The sequence below is a fragment of the Halichondria panicea genome, chromosome 12 (genome assembly GCF_963675165.1).
Source record: "Halichondria panicea chromosome 12, odHalPani1.1, whole genome shotgun sequence".
NCBI lineage: Eukaryota > Metazoa > Porifera > Demospongiae > Suberitida > Halichondriidae > Halichondria > Halichondria panicea.
In genome coordinates, this window is record NC_087388.1 from 305620 (window position 1) to 323099 (window position 17480).

Consider the following 17480-nt stretch of genomic DNA (forward strand, 5'->3'; position numbering starts at 1 on the left):
ATTAACTAACCCTAGACATCAACAGAAATTTTGAAGCCTTCGTAGAATTAGATAGTTCCTATCTCATGACTTGATTGAGATCGAGTGTGTACTGTGACTGTAGCTAGCTAGCTTGTTGATTAAGATAGTTTTACTCATAGAAGAGGTGCATGCTGAAGATGTCTAAAGACGGCGGAACCATGATGCAGGTAAGCGTTGAAGTGTTGTCAGAAAGGTAGCTTGCCAAATGTAACAACGTCTCCCCACACGTACACACACACATACAGAAAGCCATTGACTTGGCAAAGCAGGCAACTGAGGCTGACAATGCTGAGAAGTATGAAGAGGCTCTTCAGTTGTATACGCATGCTATTGAATACTTTCTACATGCTGTAAAATGTGAGTACTACAGTAGACTTTACAGTATGTTAGTAGACACACACTTTAATTATTTATTATAGTAAAACGTCCACCCTCGGACACTCCACACACACACACACACACACACACACACACACCTACCCACACACACACACACGCACACACCACACGCACGCACACACACACACCTACCACCCTCGGACACTCCACACACACACACACACACACACACATACACACACACACACACACACACACACACACACGCACACACACACACACACACACGCACATGGCAGATGAGGTGAAGGGGGACAAGGCACAGGAGTCAGTGCGCACCAGGTGCTATAGTTACATGGAGAGAGCTGAGCAGCTCAAGAAGTTTATTGCTAAAGGAAAGAAAAAAGTTCACCATTCAGGAACTACCGCATCAAAGGAGAAGAAAAAGTAATGGAGGTCATTTGTGTATGTGAAGAATGTAGCTTCTCTTTCATTACTGCGTATAACAATGGTTCCTATTTCTATGTGGGCACATTCAACGTCTTCTACATAATTAATGAATGATTGAATAATTTAATTTTCTGTATGCTTTTTATTTGAATCCATAATGAGATAGAGTTAGTGTATAGGAAAATGTACATGTAGGTACACATGCTATTTTCGGTGTTTAACCTCTTACTGTGGTGACGACAGTGTTAATAAGCATGTGTTTTAACCCTTACAGAGGTCCCGGTGGTGGAGGGGGCGCCGGTGACGATGATTCGAGTGACGAGGGAGATGCTGAGAGTGAGGGGAGGAAGAAACAGTTAGAGGGTGAGTCACTATATACTGTAACAACACTCCCTCATGAATCCTTCCTATTTGAATTAGCATAGCATCCTAATCATTACTGTTTTCAGTATTTACGCTGTATTATACTTGTTATAGTAATCGTCATGTCCTGTTTTCCACGCTCTAGGGAATTCCTAGTGTAGTCATGACCACTGTGTTATGGTACCCTCCCCCCTTCCTTCCCCCAGGCGCTATTGTTGCCGAGAAGCCCAATGTTCACTGGGATGACATTGCTGGTCTCATCGTGGCTAAAGAAGCTCTCAAAGAGACAGTCATTCTACCAGTCAAATTTCCTCATCTATTCACAGGTATGTGTGTGGGGTGGTGTGGGCGTGTGTGTGGGGTGGTGTGTTGGGCGTGATGCCGGGTGTGGGTAGCTGCACACTGTGAGGACTGCACTTGGATAAAAGCATCCTGCACAATTATACATATACAATACAGCACTGTAAAACGGCGTTTATGGTAAACCACTGATTTATACAACGTGTAGAGATTTATCTTATGAAACAGTTTCAGTCGTTACTCTGCAGCACTAGTGCGATAACTTGTTATACGTGTGTATATGTTATTAACCGAAACTGAGCTACATACATATACCATATCATGTGACATGTCATGTGATGTGTTTTGTGTAGGCAAGAGGAAGCCGTGGAGAGGTATCCTACTCTATGGGGTGAGTGAATGGGAACCAACACTGTGTTCAGAGTGGCAGTTTAGCATGTGATATTATGATGATTACTGGAGCAGTCCTTGTTTGGGAGCATGCCATTATTCTTGTGTATCAAATTAGCACTACTTAATAAAGGCAATGTGGGTGGAGCTGTGTAGGTGGAGCTGTGCTGTAGGGTAGTATATAGCCTGAAGCTTTATTATGATGATTTTATGCACTCTTGTCCACCAACCATTGTCCTACACACAAACTACATGTATTTATTGGCTATACTGCACATTGCGTGAGCGTTATTCACAATACAACCTCATGTACTGACCCCCCACACACCCACACACATACAGCCCCCAGGTACTGGCAAGTCCTACTTGGCCAAAGCAGTGGCTACTGAGGCTGACTCCACATTTTTCTCAATCTCCTCGTCTGATCTCGTGAGCAAATGGCTGGGAGAAAGCGAACGTCTTGTGAAAGAGCTCTTCCATTCGGCCAGAGGCAAGAGACCCGCTATTATCTTCATTGATGAGGTAGACTCTCTTTGCAGTGCTCGGTCAGATTCAGAAAACGATGCCACACGTCGAATCAAGACCGAGTTTCTGGTTCAAATGCAGGGAGTAGGTGTAGACAACGATGGTATTCTCGTGCTCGGGGCTACCAATATCCCGTGGGGACTAGACGCTGCCATTAGGAGGAGATTTGAGAAGCGTATCTACATCCCTCTACCAGAGGAGGGGGCTCGAAGACGTATGTTCGAAATTCACATCGGAGATACTCCGACTGAATTGAAACCCAAAGATTGGCAGTCTCTGGCCAGCAAAACCGAGGGTTACTCTGGTGCCGATATCGGTATTGTAGTCAGAGAAGCCCTAATGATGCCGATACGAAAAGTTCAAAGTGCAACTCATTTCAAGATGAGTAGCGGCCCCTCCCCAACTGATTCGACAGTCTATTCCAATGACCTTTTGTCCCCTTGTGGTCCTCGGGATCAAGGAGCTACAGAGATGTCTTGGATGGACGTTCCCGGAGACAAACTGCTCGAACCGAAAGTGACAGTTGGGGACTTTATAAAATCCCTTGAGAACACTCGCCCCACAGTGAACGCTGATGACCTCAAGAGATTCGAGGACTTTACCAGCGATTTTGGTCAAGAGGGATAATCATTATACAACTAATTTATTAGCTATGATTATAATTTCCTGTGCTGTCTTTGTTGCTATAGTTACTGCACCCCTGTTGGTTGTGTACATAGCTTTGTGGTGTTATTTTAATTAGTGCTCTCGTTTGCTTGCCACTTTTAGCTCACTACGTACATTATACTATGATCTATAATATCTCTTGCAATTCACAACGATTATAATTATTTCTCAATTAATTAAGAAATAGACAAAAAAAAACATGATACAAAATACTGGTAGACAGTTTATTAGAGAGTCACATGCATGATTCTCAGGTGATCATTTTTTCTCTGTCATGTCTCCCACTGTACCTTTCATCTAGGAGTGTGTGTGTGGAAGGATAAGAGGATTTAGAAATGACTTTATATTATGGAGGCATTAACGTAACTACATTGTATTATTTTAAAGAGCTGACCATTACCTAGCCTAGTTCCCAGGCCGTAGCGTTCAATTCGAAAAAATCGGCCTGGGAACGAGGCTAACCATTATCAAACTACATAAAAACTGGTAACTCACATTGTCAAGCCCGGCACGGACGATGTCCATTATTCCTCTGCCTATGCCGCCAATCTACAGGGGGAAAGGAGTATCATACCCTGCATGGTGGGGGCAACAGCCTACTGCATGGTGGGGGCAATAGCCTACTGTGCTGGACTGATGTTTATTTAATACATGCATGTAAGTAGGGTAGTTAAATAAAACTGTACAGATACTCTCCTAGCCGCTTAGTTCGGAGATACAGTGACATCACTAGGGAGGGAGGAGGAGGGGGGGGGGAGGTTTACAGCTTACATGGTGAACTCCCTGCAGTTGGTGATCAAGGAAACGCCAGGTATCCGCAAAACCATCAGACTCATCTTGAATCATGTACAACTCTGCACAGGAAAAACAATAGCATGATGTGTAGCTATACTGAATAGTACTTGTCATCTTGCAGTATAACCTCTATAATTAATGTATAAGCTTTGCATGTTCATAGCTTTACATGTAATGTACTTGCAAAAGTTCAATTACATATAATAACTTCATCTGATAGTGACCTGTGCTAGTGTAGATGGCTCCAAGCACCCCCCTCTTAGTGTACCAGCTGACGTCGGTCGTCTGGTCCCCCGCCATGTACCAGATATCGTCCACCATGAGTGAGACGTTTTCTAGCGCAGTGGGGGCGACTTGTGGCTGCACCTTCAGGGACATTGCCTGAGGGGGGGAGGGGGGTTAAGGATGGTAGAGGGGGAGTGTACCATAAAAATAATTATAGGTCACCTACGTTTGAGAGTACTAGAGTTGGCTTTGTATAGAGTTCTGATGGTCCAAATTCAACGATTTTCTAATTTTCTGAAAGCTTAGAAGGAGCCCGTTTTTGTCAAAAACAGGCCAAATATAGACTTTGGATTTTAACACATTATATGAAAGGCCCATATCAAAATTGATCAACAGAACTAAAGTTTTGGCCCTTCAAAGTAATCATAAAGTTTTACCTGAGGCCATTTCTCAATGTAGGGGGAGAGCATCTTCAGCTTGTGTTCAACTGATGGCTGGATGATCTTGGGACCCACCACACTACAAGACATACACACTAACAGTTTGAGTTAATTATTAGTTCCTACAATGCACACAACTAACCTACCAGTGGATCCAAATAAAGAATGGTGTATTAAAATTATTGGTCCCTAAGTGTCCTTTGTTCGGTGGCTCTACTGTACACACACGCCCACTCACCAGCCACACTATATACACACACGCCCACTCACCCAGCCTCCTTCTGTTTCTCCATGTACCGATACAGTTTAGCGTTGCACTGCTGCTCAAACAAATTCACCAAATCCCCAGGTCCGTTAGGAAACAACTCTCTCTCCTCCCCCTCCTCAAACCCTGCCTTCTTTACACCCTCGGCCAGTACTGCGGCAGACCACCCCCCCTCACGAACAAGATAGAGGCATGCTTTCAAGACGGCCACTCTACTGTCCTCCTCTGTCTCGCTCATTAAAGGAGAGCCGTGGGTAGCCGCCTCTGAGTCTGTGTCTGAGTCTGTGTCTGTATCTGAAGAGGGGGTGAGGATCCAGCATGCATTCAGCTACATACATAAGACAAGCTCTGCTAATTTGATACTTACAATTAGCATTAGTTATTGCATCAGCACAGAGTGCATACCCTCTCAACCACTACTCGATCTCACTACTCTCGCCAGATAATGAGATAATGATACAATAACTAATTTGCTGTTTGCACTGGGACTTCTTCAAACGTGCAACAAACAAACTCTGCACTACAATCCTACAATCGGACGCACGTACATACTGTACGAAAACTACTGGATACTATACTGTAGCCTAGTTGCAGTTGTTACCATTTACAGGTCTCACCTGATTCACTGGATGAGCTGCTCTCTTCTGTGCAGCGTCTTATGGTAGTGCTGAAACTAGCCGATAATGGAGCGGAGTAGGTCAGTGGTCGACCAGACACTGTACACACAGAAAATTAACAATTGTCATTTATTATTATCAAAAATTACCAGTCCCTCTTGCTCTCTGTATAGTACCCCTCCCCACGACACAGGCTAGCTTCCACACAGAGGACATTGACATTTCTTTATTGTTAATGTTGTTGTGGTCTCCACTTGTAGTTAGTTTAACCGACGATCTTTATCAAATCTAACATTTCGATATTTTGATTGACTCTTCTGTTTTTCTCCATTCCTTTAAATAGAAGTAGATCCGTGGACGCTCCGCCCACTCTTTTCGCACGATCACTGGCTAGTAGATCAACATTGAGCTAGATAGCTAGCTAGCTAGCTGTACTGTAGGTTAGTAATCAAGGCTAAAGATGTCGAGAAAGATAGCTGGCTTGTATGACATGGAGGACACACTTGGCTCCGGCCATTTCGCCGTTGTCAAGAGCGCGCGGCACGTCTTTACGGGCCTCCGGGTGGCGATTAAAGTCATTGATAAGCACAAACTGGACGAGGTCTCTCGAACGCATCTGTATCAAGAAGTGCGATGTATGAAGCTTGTCACGCACCCTAGCATCATTCGATTGTACGAGGTCATAGACACACAATCAAAACTGTACCTAATACAAGAGCTAGGGGACGGTGGGGACCTGTACGACTTCGTCATGAAACATCCAAATGGTATAGAAGAAGACTGTGCTCGGAACATATTCCGCCAGACAGTGTCGGCCATTCAATACTGCCACAAGCTACATGTGGTACATCGAGACCTCAAGCCAGAGAACCTAGTCTTCTGCACTGTGCAGGGAGGGATGAATGGACCGCAAGTAAAGCTGACGGATTTTGGTCTATCGCGGACTTTTCTACCGGGAGAAATGATTGAGTCTTCGTGTGGATCGCTGGAATATTCAGCGCCCGAGATTCTTCTAGGAGACTCGTATGATCCGCCTAAGATTGGTGAGTGCGTGGTATCTCTGAAATCTTTGTAATTAATTTTGTGTGATTCATACTGTGTTTGTGTGTTTTCATAATTATTGGGTTGTAGTGTGGTGGGGTGATGAGGTCCGACACGAGTATTGAATTAATTAGTCACATGCAGCAATGACTTTACTGTTGAATTTTGCACGTGACCAAGTCTAATCGAGGTACTCGTGTCGTATCCTCCTCTGCATGGGGTGGAGTTGTACTGTATTTAAGATGTTCCCTTCAGTGCTGTATAGTTAGATAGTTGTTGTCGTCAAGTGTTGTTGGGAATGTGCATTCAAAGTCGGCTTGTTTGTAATAACAGATTCGTATAGTTATGAATATTTCCATTGTGTGGTCAGCATGTATAATTATTATATGTACATTATGTATGTGATAATAGCTGCAAGGTGGATCTAATAACTGTGGATTAGTATCTTCTGATTATGTTAGCTGATTTTGCAGTGATAGACTGTACTGGCAATGTTGTTTTCTGCTTGTGTGTCTGATGGTCAACAGTGTACAGTTGAATGTGATCGTAGCTCTTTCATCCTGGTCTTTGTGAGGGTTCTGTGTTCAAGAAAGGTCAACTGCCATGTACAACAATCACTTCCTGACTTGACCTCACTTGTGCTAAAGCCTTTCGAAGTTGGTAGTAGTTACTCTTAGCTTTTCGTACAAGTTTCACTAAGGATACGCAAGTTCATGTCCGCTCAGTGAGGGGCAGATTAAAATACAACTTAGTTTCTCTTCTATTGGTGAATTTTACCTGCATGGATGAACGAGTCGGATAATTAATGGACAGCAGTTAAAATGACGGTGTTATTTTATTGGCATATCTCTAACCCTTTATTGTGGCATGCCAGATATGTGTGGTACGTTGTGTGTAGTTGTGTGATGTGTCAGTTGTGACGTATGAAATGGTGAAGCTATACACAGTGCTAGCTAGAGCCAAGCCTATTATCTGAGGCAAATGGCCAGTTTAGCCCAAAAGGTGTTATTTAAAGTGTGGAATTTGCGATGTTATTATTTTGAAAGCTATGATGCGTATCATGTCATTCTGCAAACTCACACTATGATTGTTTGTTGTTAGTTTAGAAGGTTAAACAATGGTGTTTGGATTCCATCACCTTGTCATCACTCGCCGTGTTTGTGTGCTTGCTCTTCTCTGATTGTGTTAAGTAACTAGGTTAAGTAACTAGTTCACTGTTAAACCTGTTTGTTCTGAGTGCTGCCATCATCTAGATTGTAGAAGCACTCAAATAATTATAATGTATATAAGTGCCCCAATATTAGACGATTTCGCCCACCAATAAATTCAGCACCATTTTGTTTATGGATAAACAATGGCCTAGCTTGAACTTATTATTTTAAGTAAAACATACTCACTCACACCCCTCACATGTCACATGTCACACACACCCTCACATCTCACACACCCTCACAGATGTGTGGAGCCTTGGAGTGATCCTGTTCATGCTCATCACTGGCCGCTCCCCCTTTGCGTATGGGGGGGCGGGGGAAACACTCACTCGTATTATGGATGGCAAGTACCTCCTCCCAGGACACGTCTCTGAGATGTGTAGAAAGTGAGTATGAGATATGTGAGATGTGTGTGTGTGGGCGTATTGGTTTAGTCCGTCATTTAAAGGCAGATTGTGAATACAGTACCATGTGTTTTGTATACTCACAATGGTGGATGCCTTATACCTATCACTGTGTGTATAGGATATCACTGTGTGTGTAGTTGTAGTGGAGCTCTATACCTTTATACAGGTGGGTGTAAGCCTATAGCCTATATTGGCCCCCACTCTATGACAACATGTATCTATCATCAGCTATCAAAGCTGTAGATTTGTGTCAGATTACTTCCTAATTAGAGAGTGTCCATTTTAGGATGATATCTGCATTGTTTCTTAGAGCTCGTGAGAACCCACTCATTTCCAGCTGTCTTTGATGTCAACCTTTTACACCCGCCCACACACACACACACACACCACCCACACACATACACACACACACACAGTTTGATAGCTTCTATGATTGTTGTGGATGCCTCTAAGAGAGCCTCACTGGAGGAAGTATCACGCCATGAATGGCTGCAACAGTGTCTTCCTGAGTGTCTTCCTGAGCACACCCCGGAACAGGACTTGCCAGACATTGCAATCCCAGAGTTGCCAGAATCAGACGTGGAACTAATACTGCTCAGAATGGAAGAGGGAGGTTACGGCACACCCCCGGATGTACTCAGGTGCTTATAGCAACAGCTCTAATTAGCCGTAGTATAATAGTAATTATGTACATGCTGTTATTATGGGCTGCCTTTACAGTAGTGTCCAGAATAGTTGTAATAGATCGTGTGCTATAGACATGTTAGAGAAATGTCTGCCCCCCCCCCCCCTCCCCCTCCCGTAGCTACTACAGTTCTGGGAAGTGGTTGTCGTGTGTGTGTGTGAGAGTGTGTGAATGTATTGCTGGAATTGGATGCTAATTCTATTCAGGAGTGCATGAATAACTGTACATATGTGTGTAAATGTATGCATGAGTGAAGCTGTATCATGTAATAATAGGCGGCTGTAATTACATCTGTTCTGGTAACCAAGTGATTGAGTGTCCGTTTTCTCACAGACTCATCAAAGAGAAGCCATATGGTAGCACCTCCGCCACTTTCTATCTGCTAGCTGAGGCGGAACGTCACCGGAGGATGCACTACCCCACCACGCCCACACGCTCACGCAAGGTCTCCATGCCTGTTGGACCACGACCTCTACTCTTTCAAAATACCACTACCAAGTGAGTCATAGCACATTTTGTATCAGTATAATTATCCCTCCCCTCCCTCCCCCCCTCCCCCCCCTCCGTTAGTCTGATGCTGTGTAGATATACATTGTTCCTGTGTGAGACTTTGACCTCCTTGTACATAATAAATATTGTCAAGCTGTACTGCCAAATGATTATTGTTAGCGACTTTGAAATTCATGACTTGTATATAATTATAAGACTAATCATACTGTAACAATGTACACACGTACACAATACGTAATCATGCTACCCCCCTACCCCCCTACCCCCCACAGCTCCCTCCCCTTCACTTCCCTCCCCTCCCCACAACGTCACGGCTCAGCAGAGTCTGGGATACTGCAACCACGACGTCAACCATCAGAGGAAATACGACGCTTCAGTGATGATGTCAACACTACTTCCCTCGTGGGTACGCCCAATAAATCGTTGTCCCGGACACCACTCACCCCTCGGGTAGTAAACTCTCCTCTCAGTAACACATTTAGTGCTTCACAGTCCGGAGTCTATCATAGCCCCACCCCCGCATTCCCGATCAAAGTACAGCCAATATCCGAAGACGATCTAGAGGATCAACAAGTGCCCACCTCCTCCAACTTGTTAACAGACACACCCACTATACTCATGGAGAATATGGATCACAACAGTCATCTCTACTGCAATCGACAGTTGTCTACATTCGAGGAGGAAAGTGAAACTGAAAGCATCTCCGACAACAGGTGTGGACGTACGACCTCTGAAAGCCCCGCCCACAGCAGCCCGGGTCACCCACGGATACGCTCCCGACAGCTATCAACTTCACGATCTTCCCCACACCTCCTCTGCTCTATCAGCAAGTCCGATATTAGTGATGACGAACCAGAAGACGAAGATGACATCGTTGAACTGATGACCACCTCCGGACGATTTCCCAGCAGGAGTGGGACTTTCCCTCGCGTCTCCCCAAGCCACTCCCCCCTCTTAACGAGCAGGAGGTCCCCCACACACTATCTAACGGGCAGCTCTGATGACGAGGTGGCCAATGTGTTTGATCATTCACGCAGACATCGAAGCAAGAGATTGTCATATCGAAAGCCAAATCGAAAGAAGCTCGTAAAAGTGGACAGTGTTAGTTCCGACGATGGAGCCGGTAGCGATAATAATGTCAAAGCGCGAATGTCAAGGAAACAAAGACTACTAGTTATTCGTCATCACAAATCCCTACCATCGACTTCCAACGATGGCCACACTTCCGAGAGTTTAAACGACCTTTTGGAGAATTTTAGACGCCAGAGAAGTGGCTCTGTCCGTAGCAACAGTTCCCTTAGCGACGGTATCCCAGCTTCGGGAGATCGAGATATGAATGAACTGGCCAATTCTCTCGTATCCGAATTTAAACTGAGTGACGACGATTTCACGGGCGCGAGTGTCGAGGTTGCCATGGAGACTGAGAGAGGATTGACCAATGGGAGTGATCAGAACAATATGAGTAGAGACAGTAGTCCCAGTAGTGGCGGTGGTGGCGGCAAGAGAACTGGAGGCGCCACAACCACCCTCAGATCTGTGTTATGCTCTATTCTGTGATCCATAATAATTATTATTATTATTTATGAGAATTTTGTGTATTATTTAGTTTTTGTACACTAGCAAGCTCCCAGTGTGTGCGCTTCAGTATCATATTATTTCATCACTTTTTTTTATGATTGTGTCGTTAAAATTCTTGAGAAAATTCTTGCTGCACAGAAGTATTATAGTATACTATGGCCTGTAATTATACTAGTGTTAAATTAGCATTACGTTACAATAGAGGAGAAACGGCTTGGGGAATGTTCAACCTATATAATTATAACGTTACAATAGAAAAAAGTCGGGCCGGGATCAACAATTATTTTACTGGCTTCATCATAATAATAATATAAAAATCAACAGAGAAGCATCGATGAAATACGAGACAGTCAGATCTAGATGAGTAATTATGCAGCATAAACATTAAATCTATAGTAGCTATTAATCTAGTATAATTATACAGTGATTCAAACACACACAAGCATAACGTTAGTTCATACAAGTACATGCAAGCAGTTTATGTTACAAGATGTTACAAGAGGCAGGTTCAATTCTTGTCTGCATTATAGACACCCTCCTCCACAGAACTTGCAAAACTGCCACTATTAAAACTTCCTGACACCCACGACTCCTGTCGCTCTTCATCAAGCTCCGCCCCCCTCTCGTCAACGAGCTCCACCTCAGGAGGTGCTCTAGGCCGCAACACGTCTGCAAGAACCAGAGTAGGTGGGGACTGGATCTTGGATGTATTCTTGGATCGTCTAGCACCACAGAGGCAGCAGCAAGCTAGCAGAGCTATTACTAGAGAGAGCACTGCTCCCGCAACTGTGTGTGTGTGTGTGTGTGTGTGTATACATTCACCGTCAGGCCTGTGCATGTGCGAGCTCAAACTAAATGTGTATAAACAGGTAAGGAAAACATAATTATAGCCCCACGCTTTTTTTCAGAAAATGGACTATTTGGGCACGAAATAAATTATTGATCTAAGCACACCATAATTATTGTCAACCTATCAAAGTGCTACTAAACAAAATAATTTTTTCGGAAATCGGACACTCGCAACACAAGTTATGGCCTCTCGAACATAGCTATGAAAACAAGCCTGATTTGGAAAAAGCGCCCACTTATAGCCCACGCTTTTTTTCAGAAAATGGACTATTTGGGCACGAAATAAATTATTGATCTAACCACACCATATTGTCAACCTATCAAAGTGCTACTAAACAAAATAATTTTTTCGGAAATAGGACACTCGCAACACAAGTTATGGCCTCTCGAACATAGCTACGAAAACAGGCCTGATTTGGAAAAAGCGCCCACTTATAGCCCACACTTTTTTTCAGAAAATGGACTATTTGGGCACGAAATAAATTATTGATCTAACCACACCATATTGTCAACCTATCAAAGTGCTACTAAACAAAATAATTTTTTCGGAAATCGGACACTCGCAACACAAGTTATGGTCTCTCGAACATAGCTACGAAAACAAGCCTGATTTGGAAAAAGCGCCCACTTATAGCCCACGCTTTTTTTCAGAAAATGGACTATTTGGGCACGAAATAAATTATTGATCTAAGCACATACGCAACTTTCCATTTCCATTTTTGCTTACTCAAAATGCCAGCTAGAACCCGGACAACTGTAGGCAGTATGTAGGCTGCACTCAATCCATTGTCGAGAAGGAAGTCCACAAACTGCTGAGTGAGCACTGTTCTCTGGAGGGCATTAAGAGTTTGTAATTAATGCTTACCACTGATTTACCCACTTATACTGCATGCAGTCAAGTGCACGTACAACTACTGTGTAACAGTGGAACTGAACCCCTCATATAATAATTATAAAGACCAGGGCCCAAAATTAATGTGTAACAAGCAACCTCTCAACAAAGCAACCCCTCAACAAAGGCCGCTTCTGTTACAATGGCCATAACTTTTTTCAGCAAAGGTGTCCATTACAAAGAGGTTTAACTGTACCGTGCAATGTCTGGGTGGCAGTGCTTGTAATGCAACTATAATAAATTATATAGTCAAGATTACGCATGATACCTGGCTAATGTACAGCACTGGGAGGTAGAGAGTTCCATCGATATTCTCTAGTTGCCTGCAAAAGTAATCATGTAGTTAGTTACAGAGAGGCTTTGCACATTGACTATAATAATTATGCTTGTTTCTTAGATTACACCAACACATGCACACAACTCTGTGTACTCTACCAACTAGTACAACTCACTCAAAGTTATCATGTAGTTAGCAATAATATACAGAGTCGAGGCTTGTTTCTTACTTCACAACTCTATGTACTCTACCAACTAGTATACTTACTCAAAGTTATCAGTCTGGTTGACTTGTACGTTAATCTGCAGCTGCACGTTGAGCATGACATTGGCCCCCGTGAGTGGTTCCACATCAATGAATGAGTCGTGTTCTTCTCTGTTTGGCTGGAGTCCGTCCACCTTCTCCCTAAGCATAGGATCTCCGTCCAGGAAGTGAGGTTTGCTGCCAAAAATTGGAACTACAGGTTCCTGAGTTGGTCCGAGGAAGAACATACCGTCAGGACACCAGGACCCCCAGCGAGCATTTGCAGGGTTCGTGAACGCACTCTCAAACGTTGAGTTTATTATTCGATATCGGTACGCTTCAATTCCATCGTCATCAACAGTCTCAGTGTAGACCAACTGAACCGAACGTACAGCATCGTCCAAAAATATCTCCAAATCATCTCCTGGCTCCAGAAACGGTCCAAACACCAGCCCTTCAGTTCCGTTGATATCGTTGGCCCCCATTTCGTTTGGCCATACATCCAGCCTGCCATTGTTACCTTGCCATTGAACGTACTGACCTATAGCCTCAAGATCACCAACTCCCGTTTGCACGACACTAGGAAGAGAGTTGCCTGCCGTATTATTGCCGTTGATGGAGACAAAAGGAGTGGGTATGTTTTGACCGGCTATACTCAGGGCAAAGTTTGAGCTAAGTTCTTGTAAGAGTTCGTCAGTGTATTCGAATGCCAATTGAGTAGGAGGTAGGCAGGTGAACAAACGAGCGTTGGTGTCGTCAAATATGTTATTGATAATTCTCGGGCCAATGGCGCTGATCAAAGCTCCTTGATCTTCTTGTTCCAACTGTGCTACTGCAGCCTGCACACGATTATAAGCACGTCATAAGAGACGATTGGGAGGAGGAGGATACACGCATATCCATTTTTGTTTGTGTTGTACAGGGTAGTAATGTATTCAGAGTATTAGCTATACAAGTGTTTGAGTTTGGGACTGAAAATTTGGAATAGGATCGTACACTAAGCAAAGATAAATCTGGTCTTAAATTTAAACCGTTTGTGTTTATACCTTCACTAAACAAGCACTCACCACTAACGGTATGTTGACGGTGCAGATGGTATCTCTCTCCGACAGTCCCTCGCCAGTTGTCTCTTGATTGAAGTGGAACAGCCGTGTCTGGTTGTATGTAAGCAGCGAGCCATCTTGGGAAATACTGAGCAGTGTCTTCTCTCTTGTTTCCCTATACAGTAGATGATCATTATCATAACGTGCAGCTATAATGTATACTGCTGGTAAAGAGTGTGCCAACTTCAGAAAGTGATACTAAACAGGGCTCTAGGTATTAAACAGAGGACTTCCTGACACTGAATGGCTGGCCAAATTATAAGGAAGACTCCTCAATCTTGGCTTAGTGACTAGACAAACCATCCTGTCTATGTTCAGATCATATATTAATAGTTATACTTATTATCTAAACGTATACAGGACAGTGATTCCCTTTTGCCCTATTATCCATTATGTAATCTGGGATCAGAAAAAGGATACAGTCCAGCCTGTATCAGTCTGTGATATTCCCCTCACCTGTAACTGTACGGACCAATCTCCACCAGCTGAGGCTTTGCTCCTTGTTCAAACTCAACAGGGTTGCTCAGATTGAAGAAGAAGATGTCCTTGAAGACAGGAACGCTGGGGCTCAGCAACTGTTGAAATGTTGCACTCCCTTCTTGAATAACTACTCTCTAGATAAGGGTAAATTAAGGGATGACAACATGCATACAGAGTTGCCAACCACATTTTCATGTGACTCTGTCTTCCTAAGGCAATAAAGTGTACATACATTGAATGGTTAATGCTTACAAATAATAGTCTGATTCTAATCGCGTCACATTGTTGACGATTTCCAGTTTGTAAGGAGAGCTATAATTATAATACTTTAACGAATGCGTACACGTACTATCTATCGGGTTTAGAATACAAGGCTAAACGATTGCGAATGACACTGTACAAGCCTGACTCTATTTCTAACTATTGCAAATTGCATGCAAAGCATGGGAAATTGCATGCTCATGATCACTGTTCGTGTTTCTTTCAATTGGAATGATGCGAAAATTCACAATTTGCAATCGAAAGAACATGGCATTCAAAACCCAATATACAGTACCCAACCTTGTATTTAAATTCACAAATAGATTAGTACCTGCATGAATTATTATCAGTTACCTCTTCCACTTGCTGCCTGAGAACCATAGGAAAGAGGAGGAGCAGAGACACTGAGACTCCCACCAGCAGCACTGCTATAAGAGGGCAGCTGCCAATCATGCAGCCAAGGCAACATGTACATCTCTTGGATTTGAGACTGGAGGACCTCATATTTTGAGCGAGTAACTAGTTCTTCTTCTGCAGTTGTGCTGTGCATGGGGCTCCTTATGAACTCTTTGTACTGCAATTGATGGGTTAGTGCGCATGCGCATAACAGGGTGTCACTATTTGTAGCACTTTCCATTATCCGCGAGTACAAATTTGTTACGATTTTACTATGACTAATGAGTCTGGGGACCAAACCTATTTTCGGGGGCAAAATCAAGGAGAGTCAAGAATAATTTTCTCACTACTCAGAATCACTAATAACAGTTCCTAATGTGAACTCTTGTTAACATCATAATGCATTAATTAATGAGTTTAACAGTTTTGTTGAAGCTCTCACACTTACGCCTCTCTTTGATAAAATCAAGGAGATAATTATGTCTCAGCCCTATAGTTAATACCTAATTAACATGCATAATGCATTAATTATGAGTTTAACAAGCTCGAACAGTCTCCACACTTTCAGCATGCAATTATGCCTCACTGCCCTGTTGCCGATTGTAGCGACTGGAAAAGTACATAAGTACAGGTATCACCGGCCTATAATTGTAGATAATCACGATCCACTCACAAAATCATGCGCAAACTTACAAACCTTGATGCCATTACGGTATACCAGCATGCGCAACGTCAAAATGGCAATGGTCATAATCATAAAAACAAAATGATGATAAATAATACATGCTAGTCCTGTACATGTATATATTAGCTGAGACATGCACTAGATACTATACTATACTATACTATAATTATAGCTGTTCATATCTCTGTAACAGCTCCCAACTGAGACTCTGCATACTTGTTGTCAGCCGTGGCTTCCAGTTCTTTGGACAGAGGATTAGTCCCGGTAACATACTCAGCTTCAACAGGTTTCTGAGACATAGCACTGTTCCTGGCCACCATGACAATTAACACAACAATGAGGGCAATGAGCAGTAGAGCCAAAGAGAAGGCTACTACTCCTCCCACTGCAGCACCGATAATGACCGCTTGTATTGCGGCATTGTCCACCGGTTTGGAGGTGGATGGGAACGAGGGAAGGGAAACAGTAGGAACAAAGGGAACAGTAAAATCGAAACCGATGGTTGAGGCAGGCGATGAAGGGGGTGTGGTTGAGGCAGGCGGTGAAGGGGGTGTGGTTGTAAGGGGTGTGGTTGAGGCAGGCGATGAAGGGGGTGTGGTTGAGGCAGGCGGTGAAGGGGGTGTGGTTGTAAGGGGTGTGGTTGAGGCAGGCGGTGAAGGGGGTGTGGTTGTAAGGGGTGTGGTTGAGGCAGGCGATGAAGGGGGTGTGGTTGTAAGGGGTGTGGTTGAGGGGGTAGTACTTGGGGTAGTACTTGGGTTCGTAGGCTCTGTAGCTAGAGGAAAATGATAATAGAGAACACTCATTGGCAGGAATGCATGTACAGGCCTCAGGATAGATTCATGCAATGAAATGATGTAATGAGAGCACTTACTAATTGGGGCGTCCATGACTTGTATTCTCCAGCCGAGGTTCTTGTGAGTGGCACACTATAGCAACAAAGCATATAATTAGTATGACATCTTCATAGATAATTATTATTATTTTAGCATAGCAAATAGTAATTAGAGTAAGTAACCCATCTTCGCCAGGCACCTATAATTGGCGGCTATTGCACGAAGCACAAGACAATTTTGCACAAAACTAACTACATGGATCTACAGATGGGTAAGAAAGTAACAGCTCCCCAAAATTTGGAAAGAATAACTTGCTTGCGGACGGAATGGTGGTCATGAGAAGTGAGCTGCCGAATGTATCGATAATCGTCAGTGAGACACTTATCTCCGTCTTTGCACGCTTACCAAGCACTGAAACTACCAACACTAAACAATGCTTCTTGGCACAACTCTAACTAGTGAGCACTACTTGCAGGCAAAGCAGCGTTAGCTGCAGATCGAGCCCCACCCAGCTAGGCATGACAAAAATTTTGCAAAAAATAGTGCTGATTCAGCAATAATTGTGCACATATCTTCAGGGCGGCCTGCAATCGAGGCTAATCCCAGTTTAATTTGCCACAATTATTGCTGAAT

At 43.6% G+C, this 17480-nt stretch overlaps 5 protein-coding genes across 7 annotated transcripts in view; 2 read left to right on the forward strand and 3 right to left on the reverse strand.

The window, feature by feature from the left end:
- Nucleotides 1–26: 26 nt before the first annotated feature.
- On the forward strand, nucleotides 27–3226 carry LOC135344922 (vacuolar protein sorting-associated protein 4B-like). The gene is made up of 7 exons (XM_064542211.1): nucleotides 27–188; nucleotides 267–378; nucleotides 660–807; nucleotides 1085–1173; nucleotides 1380–1499; nucleotides 1827–1864; nucleotides 2206–3226. The coding sequence occupies exons 1-7, from the start codon at nucleotides 150–152 to the stop codon at nucleotides 3013–3015; spliced, it is 1356 nt and encodes a 451-aa protein (XP_064398281.1). The 5' UTR covers nucleotides 27–149; the 3' UTR covers nucleotides 3016–3226.
- Nucleotides 3194–5690, reverse strand: LOC135344930 (ubiquinone biosynthesis protein COQ9, mitochondrial-like). The gene is made up of 8 exons (XM_064542220.1): nucleotides 5546–5690; nucleotides 5397–5495; nucleotides 4785–5073; nucleotides 4512–4593; nucleotides 4074–4230; nucleotides 3826–3908; nucleotides 3550–3603; nucleotides 3194–3351 (listed from the first exon to the last, which is right to left on the reverse strand). Exons 1-8 carry the CDS (start codon nucleotides 5616–5618, stop codon nucleotides 3313–3315), a joined length of 876 nt encoding a protein of 291 aa, XP_064398290.1. The 5' UTR covers nucleotides 5619–5690; the 3' UTR covers nucleotides 3194–3312.
- A 76-nt stretch (nucleotides 5691–5766) lies between these two features.
- LOC135344909 (SNF-related serine/threonine-protein kinase-like) lies at nucleotides 5767–10955 on the forward strand. The gene is made up of 5 exons (XM_064542194.1): nucleotides 5767–6439; nucleotides 7893–8034; nucleotides 8472–8696; nucleotides 9074–9238; nucleotides 9523–10955. The coding sequence occupies exons 1-5, from the start codon at nucleotides 5857–5859 to the stop codon at nucleotides 10805–10807; spliced, it is 2400 nt and encodes a 799-aa protein (XP_064398264.1). The 5' UTR covers nucleotides 5767–5856; the 3' UTR covers nucleotides 10808–10955.
- A 140-nt stretch (nucleotides 10956–11095) lies between these two features.
- Nucleotides 11096–15909, reverse strand: LOC135344914 (lysosome membrane protein 2-like). Its single transcript, XM_064542201.1, has 7 exons — nucleotides 15288–15909; nucleotides 14649–14806; nucleotides 14157–14307; nucleotides 13114–13928; nucleotides 12838–12892; nucleotides 12405–12507; nucleotides 11096–11614 (listed from the first exon to the last, which is right to left on the reverse strand). The coding sequence occupies exons 1-7, from the start codon at nucleotides 15435–15437 to the stop codon at nucleotides 11337–11339; spliced, it is 1710 nt and encodes a 569-aa protein (XP_064398271.1). The 5' UTR covers nucleotides 15438–15909; the 3' UTR covers nucleotides 11096–11336.
- A 158-nt stretch (nucleotides 15910–16067) lies between these two features.
- Nucleotides 16068–17480, reverse strand: part of LOC135344910 (protein Skeletor, isoforms B/C-like) — a 6081-nt gene continuing 4668 nt past the window's right edge. Inside the window, exons 13-15 of one of the 3 annotated variants that reach the window (XM_064542196.1) lie at nucleotides 16886–16940; nucleotides 16591–16786; nucleotides 16068–16521 (exon numbers count right to left, since the gene is read on the reverse strand). In XM_064542196.1, the coding sequence (XP_064398266.1) occupies nucleotides 16191–16521; nucleotides 16591–16786; nucleotides 16886–16940 (582 nt within the window). In that variant the 3' untranslated portion in view covers nucleotides 16068–16190. Of the gene's footprint in view, nucleotides 16787–16885; nucleotides 16941–17480 lie in introns of all 3 variants that reach the window. The other 2 variants (XM_064542197.1, XM_064542195.1) reach the window with 2 other exon arrangements.

What these genes read in the sequence shown, in the direction of transcription:
- LOC135344922 (XM_064542211.1), top strand. Translation starts at nt 150, where the DNA reads ATGCTGAAGATGTCTAAAGACGGCGGAACCATGATGCAG. An exon ending in GCATCAAAGGAGAAGAAAAA is followed by an intron (nt 808 to 1,084) that starts GTAATGGAGGTC and finishes TAACCCTTACAG; the next exon opens with AGGTCCCGGTGGTGGAGGGG. An exon ending in GAGGAAGAAACAGTTAGAGG is followed by an intron (nt 1,174 to 1,379) that starts GTGAGTCACTAT and finishes TCCTTCCCCCAG; the next exon opens with GCGCTATTGTTGCCGAGAAG.
- LOC135344930 (XM_064542220.1), bottom strand. Translation starts at nt 5,618, where the DNA reads ATGTCAATGTCCTCTGTGTGGAAGCTAGCCTGTGTCGTGGGGAGGGGT. An exon ending in CAGCTCATCCAGTGAATCAG is followed by an intron (nt 5,074 to 5,396) that starts GTGAGACCTGTA and finishes CCCCCTCTTCAG; the next exon opens with ATACAGACACAGACTCAGAC. An exon ending in ACATTGAGAAATGGCCTCAG is followed by an intron (nt 4,231 to 4,511) that starts GTAAAACTTTAT and finishes TCCCCCCCTCAG; the next exon opens with GCAATGTCCCTGAAGGTGCA.
- LOC135344909 (XM_064542194.1), top strand. Translation starts at nt 5,857, where the DNA reads ATGTCGAGAAAGATAGCTGGCTTGTATGACATGGAGGACACACTTGGC. An exon ending in GTATGATCCGCCTAAGATTG is followed by an intron (nt 6,440 to 7,892) that starts GTGAGTGCGTGG and finishes ACACCCTCACAG; the next exon opens with ATGTGTGGAGCCTTGGAGTG. An exon ending in GTCTCTGAGATGTGTAGAAA is followed by an intron (nt 8,035 to 8,471) that starts GTGAGTATGAGA and finishes ACACACACACAG; the next exon opens with TTTGATAGCTTCTATGATTG.
- LOC135344914 (XM_064542201.1), bottom strand. Translation starts at nt 15,437, where the DNA reads ATGAGGTCCTCCAGTCTCAAATCCAAGAGATGTACATGTTGCCTTGGC. An exon ending in AACCAGACTGATAACTTTGA is followed by an intron (nt 12,893 to 13,113) that starts GTAAGTATACTA and finishes TTACTTTTGCAG; the next exon opens with GCAACTAGAGAATATCGATG. An exon ending in CAGTGCTGTACATTAGCCAG is followed by an intron (nt 12,508 to 12,837) that starts GTATCATGCGTA and finishes AATGCCCTCCAG; the next exon opens with AGAACAGTGCTCACTCAGCA.